This window comes from Chrysochloris asiatica, unplaced genomic scaffold (genome assembly GCF_000296735.1).
Source record: "Chrysochloris asiatica unplaced genomic scaffold, ChrAsi1.0 scaffold00394, whole genome shotgun sequence".
NCBI classification, from domain to species: domain Eukaryota; kingdom Metazoa; phylum Chordata; class Mammalia; order Afrosoricida; family Chrysochloridae; genus Chrysochloris; species Chrysochloris asiatica.
In genome coordinates this window covers 1,333,690-1,343,312 of record NW_006408912.1, presented here as the reverse complement: position 1 = coordinate 1,343,312, position 9,623 = coordinate 1,333,690, and the positions used below count along the sequence as shown (strand labels likewise).

Sequence of the window (9,623 nt, the reverse complement as noted above, 5' to 3'; positions counted from 1 at the left end):
GTTAACCCATAGAGCCACACCAGGACTCCAGAAAAGTTCTATATCATCAGCCAAAACAAGACAAGGGGAAGACTGTGGAATGCTCCTGTGCAAGTTCAGGCTGAAGCTAAAGAAAATTAAAACAAGTCTGTGAAAGCCAAAATATGACTTTGAATATATTCCACCTGATTATAGAGATCATGTCAAGAACAGATTTGATGTATTAGACACTAAAGACCAGAAGAGTTATGCGATGACATCAAGAACATCATATAGGAAGAAAGCAAAAGGTCATTAAGAAGACAAGAAAGAAGGAAAAGACCAAAATGGATGTCAGAAGAAACTCTGAAACTTATTCTTCAATGTAGACATGCTAAAGCAAATGGAAGAAATGAGGAGGTAAAAGAACTGAATAGAAAATTTCAAAGGTCAGCTCAAGAAGACAAAGTCAAATATTGTAATGAAATGTGCAAAGACCTGTAGTCAGGAAACCAAAAGGGAAGAACATGCTCAGCATTTCTCAAGCTGAGGGAACTGAAAAAAAAAAAAAAAATTCAAGCCTTAACTTGCAGTATTGAAGGATTCTATGGGCAAAACATTGAATGATGTGGAAAGTGTCAAGACAGAAGGAATACACAGAGTCACTATACCAAAAAGAAATGGTTGATGTTCAGCCACTTCAGGAGATAGCATATGATCAACAGCCAATAGTACGGAAGGAAGAAGTCTAAGGTGCATTGAATGCATTGGCAAAGAACAAGGCTCTGGGAATTGATAGAATGAATACACACTGAAATCTTTCAACAAATTGATGTAGTACTGGAGGCACTCACACATTTATGCCAAGAAATTTGGAAGATAGCTACTTGGCCAACTGTCTAGGAGAGATCCACAGAGAGGTGACCCAACAAAATGCAGAAATCATTAGACAATATCATTAATATTGCAGGCAGGTAAACGTTTGCTAAAAATACTACAAAAACAGCTGCAACAATGCATTGACAGAGAACTTCTAGAGGGTCAAGCTGGATTCAGAAGAGGACATGCAACAAGGGATCTGATTACTGACATCATATGGATCTTGGCTGAAAGCAGAGAATACCAGAAAGATGTTTACCTATGCTTTACTGACTATGCAAAGGCTTTCGATTGTGTGGATCATGACAAGCTATGGACAAAATTGTAGAGAATAAGTATTCTGGAACACTTAATTGTGCTCATGAGGAACCTGTATATAGACTAAGAAGCAGCAGTTACAACAGAACAAGGGAACACCAGATGGCTTAAAATTAGGAAAGATGTTTGCCAGGGTTGTATTCTTTCCCATAGTTATTCTATTTGTATGTTTAGCAAACAATTTGAGAAGCTGGATTATACTAAGAAAAACATGGCATCAGGATTGGAAGAAGACTCATTAACAACCTTCGATATGCAGATGATACAACTTTGCCTTCTGAAAGCCAAGAGGACTTAAAATACTTACTAATGAAGATCATGAAGAGCACAACCTTTGGTATGAGTTGCACCTCAATGTAAAGAAAACAAACATCCTCACCACTGGACCAATAAACAATACCCGTATAAGTGGGGAAAAGATTGAAGTTGTCAAAGTCTTCATTTTGCTTGCATCCACCATCAATAGTCATGGAAGCAGCAGTCAAGAAATCAAATGATGTATTGCATTAGGCAAATCTTCTACACAAGACCTCTTTAAAGTGTTTAAGAGTAAAGATGTCAGCTTGAATACTAAGGTGTACCTGTCCCTAGCCATGGTATGTTCAGTAACCTCATGTGCATGTGCAAATTGGACAGTGCATAAGGAAGACCATACAAGAATTGATGCATTTGAGGTATGTTGTTGGAGAAGAATATTAAAAGTACCACGGACTGCCTAGAGAACAAATGAATCTGTGTTGGAAGAAGTACAGTCAGAGTGCACCTTGGTAGCGTGAATGACCAGACTTTGTCTCTCATACATCAGACATATTATCAGGAGGGACCAGTTTCTGTAGAAAGATACCATGATTGGTAAAGTAGAATGTCATAGCAAAAAAGGAAGCCCTCCAGTGAGATGGATTGGCATAGTGGCAGCAGTAATAGGCTTAAACATAGGAATGATTGTGATGTTAGTGTTGGACCGGGCAGTGTTTGGTTCTTTTGTGCATAGGGTCACTACACCATCTCAATGGCACCTAACAAGAACAAAGCAACGTTGCTCTGCTAAGAACACATGAAAAATCTAATGTTTCCAAAGAGTTTTATACATTTGAAAACTTTACTTCAGAAGCATTGTATCTCTTTGTTTATTTTAAACCACATGATATGGGACACTATCACTATCTGAGAAAGAGCATTGATCCATGAAATTTGGGTTATAGGCCTGACTGCCCTACATCTCCTCCCTAGGCTTTAGTTTTCCCAGCTTTAAAATGAGAAGAGTTAATAAGGTGGCTTCAAGCTTGAAAAACCAATAATTCCAAAATAGCTACAGAGAAGAACTTTTAAAAAAATTCCATTCATCATTAAATTGTTTTTGTTTTTGTTGTTACGTCCCGCCAAGTCAATTCTGACTCATAGTGAACCTGTCTAGGGTTTCCGAGAAGCGATAGGCCCATAAAAGAATTACCATCTTGAATTTTTTGGGTAAAAAGGCATGTGTCCATTCTGAATGTTAACAGTGGGTGGCAGTATGTTGAAACTTCATTGAAAGTTCCTAAGAATAGGCAATAAAGCCTTTGTGCAAAAACAGTATATCCCCCAAGTGACAGAATCATTGTAGAAGTATTTCTCAATATGTTAATGCAAGTGTCAAAAACAAATACAGGGTAAGATCAAGTCTAATTTTTATACTAATTCAAAGAGTTATTTGCAACTGAACTATAGAAACAATCAAGCATAGGTTCTTCAGAATTTTCTAGATTCTTGAATTGAATGAATTATATTAAAGGTTGGAAACTTTTTCTGATAAGGACTAGATAATGGAAATGTTATGCTTTGTAGGCAATACAGATTCCTGTGTGGCACAAACCCTTTGAACAACCTCAAAGTTGGTGGTTGTAACTCACATTGTATCTACAAGAAAGGCTGAGTTATCTGCTCATATAAAAATTAGTCAAGAAAATCCTTTGGGACAGTTACCCTGTCACACGTAGGGTTTCCAAGAGTCAGAATTGATGCAACGGCAGTGGGCTGTTTGGTGGGTCATCCAGTCTCTGTTGTAACTGCTCAAATCCGCTATTGTAGCACAAAAGCAGCTGTACATAGCATGGACTTGAATGATTCTGCTTATTTACGAAAAACAGGCATTGGGCCAAATTTGGGCCTTCTCCTGTCAAAGGTCAATTTTAAAATCGAGTAATATATGGTAAATAGATTTGCAAACTGCTTAAATGTCACATTCCTTAGATTACATGAATCCTAACAACAACTTGTTTTGAGAAAACTTTTCTACATTGCATTATAACATTCCAAGTACAACTATTAGTAACTGAGCAGAAGTCTTTTTTTTCTCTCTCCCTTTTTCTTAACTACTATATTCTTTAAAAAAGTTATTTATATGGGTTCACAAAAACTAATTACCACAATACTGTCTCTAAAACACCAGAAAATTTGACAAAAATACAAAGTTAGTTTGAACTGCAAGGTCGGTGGTTCAAGCTCATCAGCCAGTCTTTGGAAACCCTATACAGGATTGCTATGGGTCGGAACTGACTCGACTGCACTTAACTACAACAACAACCATAAAAACACTAGTAGCAATGAAAACAACAGTGCATTCTTATGCAGATAAGAGCACATGATTTTGAAGTGTCACTGTAACTGGGTAGTAATGACAGTTCTGACTAAAGTACATTGTTGTTGTTAAGTGCAGTGGGTTCCGCCTGTTAGTCACCTTGTATAGGGTTTCTAAGGAGCAGCTGTTGCGTTTGAACCACCAACCTTTAGGTTCAAATACACCGTGCAGTTGAGCACTTATCCGACAGTGCCACACCAGGACTCTGGACAGGAGTGCATTGTTGTTGGTAAGTGCCGTTGAGTTGGTTCCCACCCATAGCAACCCTGTATAGGGTTTCCGCAGAGTGACTGGTGAGCTTGAACCGCGTAACTTGCGCTTCAAACCGACTTTGCAGTCCAGCTCATTAACCCACAGCACCAGACTAGGCCTCCAGGAGTGCATTGTTGTTGTTGTTGTTAAGTGCCATCGAGTCGGTTCCGACCCATAGCGACCTGTATAGGGTTTCCGAGGAGCAGCTGGTGAGCTTGAACCACCGACCTTGTAGTTCAAACGGCTTTGCATTCTGGCCTATTAACCCACAGTGCCATACCAGGACTCTATTGTTGTTGTTGGTATGTGCTGTGGAGTCAGTTCCGACTCATAGCGAGGGTTTCCGAGGCTGTAAATCTTTACAGGAGCAGAAAACCTCATCTTTCTCCCGCGGAACAGCTGGTAGTTTCGAACTGCTGACCTTGAGGTTTGTAGCCTGATTCGTAACCACTACGCTACCAGAGCTCTTTAGGACTCCATTAGAAGGTTCGAAAAGTAAATTAGCATCTCTCTAGCATGGTAGGAGCTCTGGTAGCGTAGTGGTTACGAATCGGGCTGTGAACCGCAAGGTAAGCAGTTCGAAACTACCAGCGGTTCCGCGGGAGAAAGATGAGGTTTTCTGCTCCTGTAAAGATTTACAGCCTCGGAAACCCTGTGCAGGGTCGCTATGAGTCGGAACCGACTCCACGGCACTCAACAACAACAACAAGCATGGTAGGAGGAATCCTGGTGTGGCGCTGTGAGTTAGTGCACTGGACTACAAAGTCAGTTGGAACCACAAGGTAGGTGGTTCAAACTCACCAACCGCTCCTTGGAAACCCTATTCAGGGTCACTATGGGTCAGAACTGACTCAGCAACACTTAACAAAAATAATAACAAGCCTTGTAGACATACTGATTTATATATAGATATATATAAGCTTGTTTTGTGTAAAGTGTTTCTGTTGTTATAACTATCTAGCCAGGAATGTTTTAATAAAAAATAACAAATATCTGGCCAAACACTGCCCAGACTTTACAGACAGCCATTTTGATGTCACACCCTCTGACAATGTTACCTGATGCTGTGGGCGCTCCCACGCCCCCTTACTGTGCCACGGTTGTTGTTGTTGTTATTATGTGCCGTGGAGTCGGTTCCAACTCATAGTGACCCTACATAACTGCCACTGTACTACAGTGTATTGTATTACCCTGATGCTGACCATATTTCAGTTTTCTCAGTTGTATTTCTTATTCCTCTCCTCTTGGAACTGATATTTAGTGAAGACTACCACTTACATAGAGATTTCTCCTGCATCTTCTTGCTTATATCACTGTTTTCACATAGGTCATTTTTCCACATGAAATTGTATTTTCATATGATTTCAACTTTTAACCTGAAAGATCCTTTGCTTAACAATCTTTTGTACTTTGTGAATTGTGGTCTGCCTTCTTTAAAATCTTAAGTGAAGCTCAGCCACATTTAACAAGCCATTCTCCTCAATTGAGCAAGCAGTCCAAGGTCTGGAGGTAGAATTAGTTTTGGCAAATTACTTGGAAAGATAGATGTTTGTCTCTGGACTTTGAGAATTCCTGGGAGAATTGAAAACAGGCCTTACCTGCTCAGTAAGAATTGGCTCCAATCCCTGACAATTCTCTATCAACCACTATCCAGCTCACACCGGTATCCCTTTCTCTTGACGTACCTTCTCAGTCTCCACTCTTTCTCTCCAGTTCTAAACCTTCACGTTCCGTGGGTAAACGTGATGTTGGCAAAGCTTTCCACTTGTGTGCAGGAAGGTTCATCGATTATTGAGATTATTGAGATTTATTAGATGCTTAAAATTCACTGCTTTTTCTATTCAGCAATTTAGCTGTTGTCCTGAATAAGGACGATGTGTGTGATCCATCTTGCTTTAAGCCCCACTTGACATTCTGTCTTTTTTATGACAGGTTGCTGAATGCCATAAAGCCAGGACTTGTTAAGAAGATCAATAGATTGCCTACCCCCATTGCAGGATTGGTGAGTATCCAGAATTGAGATTTATTTTCCAATATTCCTTTGCTCTAACCTAAGGGTCATGATGGTGCCATTTATTACAGTTTTTGCCTGTAATACATATTTCACTTGAAGGAATACACATCGAATCCATTAAACGAAGACATCACTTAAAAATAAAAGATGGCGGTGATGTCTAAATGGCAGCTTAATCTTTCTTTGTATTTTTTCTCATGAGTGATAAGACCTTTCTAAAGAAGTAAATTTATTTTGGGGTGAGAGGCTGATAATTAGATTGTCCCCATGGGGAGGAATGTGATGGCAATTATAGTTTTCTTATTTTAGTTCTTCGCTGCACTCCCCTAGAATGAAGGGGAGGGGAAGTAAGAGAAAGAGAACTTCATGATTAACAAGCAGTGCTTTCATATAAATTGCTGTTTTCAATCTTAAAAATCTGCTTTGTAGACCACGTTTGTAGACCAACTATTTAAAAGACATAGTGAGGTACTAAGGTGATCATCATGTGTGTGTATATACAAAACATAAGCCCACTCAACAGTTTTTACATGTGCATTTTGATGACCAGTACTAAGGTGATCTTAATGTTGCCTGGAGAACTATTTAAGGAAACTTATTACCTTCTGAACCTACCAAGAGTTAAAATCAGTTCAAACCAGTTCAGTCAGAGTTGATGAAGTGAAGCTGAAACAGGCCCAAATTTTAGCATATTTGTAATCTGGGTCATTTAGAATGCTAACAGGAATGGCAAAGAATATGGGTTGAAGTCTGGGGTTGAGAAACTTGGAAGAGGCATAGTGAGCCCTTTCAGGAGCCTAATGCATGACATTGGATTATTGCCAAGACTGTTGAGAGTGACACACATTGAAAGTGGCTGCTTGCCCACCGTCTTTAAACCAGGCTCTGTTGTTTTCAATTCAGCTGGTCAGAGATTTGGTTGCTATGCAACACACATACTGTCCTTATTTTATAAGAGATAGATTAAGTTTCTAATAGGGCTTTTTTTTTTTTTAATAAATGTTTTATTGTGAATTATGAGATAGTTTACATGGGAGAACATTAACTTTACATTCATCCTATCATATATCGTTTCATTGCCATGGTTACAAGCCCCTCCATGCATCATCAACCAACCAAAGGGTATATACCCTGCAAGCCTGCCCTACCCCCAGTTGTCGTCAGCACACAGCCCCTCTCGCTCTCTGGGTCTAGAGTTTCCAGCTGTTCCATCTCTCCACATCATCATCTCTGCCTCCATCTCTGGCATCACTGTTTCTCTGGGTAGGGTCCCGCTGTCCGGTCTTCTTCCTTGATGGTCCCAGAGACCTCTGCTCCTAGACTGCAAAGTCAATCACTTCCCCCCTTTTGCTACAAAATGTCTACCTTTACATTTCTAACCCTCATAATCAGTCCTGATAACAATTATTCACTATTGTATCACAAGAGACCTATTCGCATCTCCTTTCATCAGTCCCACCCAGACAGATTGGATACTACTCAGTGGAGATTCTACCTTCCTCCACACCCTCTGCATCTAGGTTCCCTCTTGAAAGCTTGTAAGCCAGTCACTTCTTGCCTTTGTAGCCCCCCCACTTTGGGTAGCCAATGTCCTAGTTGCCTAACTCTGTCTACTCTGGGTATGGAGGGGGGATTCTAATAGGGCTTTGATCCATAATTATTTGTATACTGGTTATCATTCCAGTTCACTAATTTTGAATATCTGGGTCTGTTACAGGGTCACTTTGTCAGCCATGACTGAACTGAGCTAACCCAGTTCAAAACCCTGGAACCTACCCATATACAACAGATAAAACTCATTTGATCAGCAGCAGGATTTCTTTCCCCCATGCATTAATATAATTTTTAATTATTGGGAATTAATTACTTTAATTGATACTACTCTATATGTAAAGGAAGTAAAAGGATTAATAATCTGGAAGACAGTCAATTCTTAGTTCTGGAAGGCCTTTGATGCACACATGCACCTGTGTGTGAGTGCACACCTACACACACACACAGCTGAGGATGTTGGTCTGCTAATGACTGACTGCTTCCATTGTAACTGCCTTTTGTGCACGTGGTTTTTCAGAAAACAATTAGAAAAATGTCAAGAATTTACACAGGATCCTACATAGACCTCACTGATTGTTGTTGAACAGCTTCTTAGGCACATCATGATGACGGATGGAAATTAGATGGAACAGAAATTCAATTGTGTTTGAGAAACTGTGGGAGTCCTGATAAGGTACATGAGCTCAGTGAGTTGCAATGAACTGCATGTTTGCTTTATTTTTAGAGTCGCTGTTTCCGTAGCTGCATTCTATTTCTCATACTTATTAGTAGTGAGTTAGTGATTTGTCATTAAAAATCTTTCCAATTGTGTTGGTCAGAATTTCATGTACCCAGGTAGGCTAAGAAAATTAAATAAACTAGGAAGGAATAGATTGAAGTAATTTAAAATGAAACAATCAATTCATATATGTATGTAATATTACATATGTTAAAGTGTGGCATACTGGTGTGGTGCTGTAGGATCAGCAATGGACTGCAGACCACAAAGTTGGCGTTCAAACCCACCAGCTGCTTCTTGTAAACCCTATACAGGATTGCTAAAAGTTAGAACCAACTCCACAGCACTTAAGAACAATAGCAACCACAAATATTCAAGTAGACATGTATCAATTATATATTTTAAAAGGTTTATTAAATGTATTTCTTTCTAATGTTCAAGCCATAGTCGTAATGAGTCTGGCAAATAGGCAAGCCTATGGCATCACTGGACCTTGGAACTTTGGGATTAGATGTTATTTGTAACAAAGTGACACTTGTAACAAAGTAAGGGAAGACTTTGGTGAACACCAAAGGAGTTCTGGTAGTGTAGTGGTTGTGAATCGGGCTGCGAACCACAAGGTCAGCAGTTCAAAACTACCAGCTGTTCCACGGGAGAAAGATGAGGCTTTCTGCTCCCTTAAAGATTTACAGCCTCAGAAACCCTGTACAGGGTCACTATGAGTTGGAACTGACTCTGCGGCACACAGCCACCACCACATGAACAGAAGAAAGCAATTTAACCAACAGCAGAGGAGAAACAGGTTTTGAAACTTCAATTGAAAACGTGAATCATAATTGTAGTAAACTGACAGTCTGGGAACCGGGCATTTCTTTTTATATTATTTCCGACTTCAGGCACGTCAAATGTTCTTTGCATCTGACCTCAACTTTGGAAGCAGCCAGGCAATGTGAAGCCAGAAAGCAAGGGCTTCCTTCAACCTATTGGACTTCTCCTCTTCTCTTTTCCTTTTCTCACTAGAATTTCCTATTATCATTTTTGTCTTTTTGCCCCCTTTGTTCTTTAGCTTTTTGCAACTAATACTTCCCCCACAAAAACAATAACAAACCCATTGCCACTGAGTTGGTTCCAACTCATGGTGACCCTGTATAGAATTTCCAAGGTATTGGCAAATAACAAGGTTCTGGAAATTGATGGAATACAAATTGAAATTTCTCAACAAAATGATGCAGAACTGGAGGCACTCACTCATCTATGCCAAGAAATTTGGAAGACAGCCACCTGGTCAACTGACTGGAAGAGATCCATATTTG

At 39.7% G+C, this 9,623-nt stretch overlaps 1 protein-coding gene across 3 annotated transcripts in view; it reads left to right on the top strand.

Moving 5' to 3' along the window:
- Positions 1-9,623, top strand: part of LIMCH1 (LIM and calponin homology domains 1) — a 567,717-nt gene that overhangs the window by 283,174 nt on the left and 274,920 nt on the right. For all 3 annotated transcript variants that reach the window (XM_006876603.1, XM_006876602.1, XM_006876604.1), the window contains exon 3: positions 5,957-6,026. In XM_006876603.1, the coding sequence (XP_006876665.1) occupies positions 5,957-6,026 (70 nt within the window). The remainder of the gene's footprint in view (positions 1-5,956; positions 6,027-9,623) is intronic.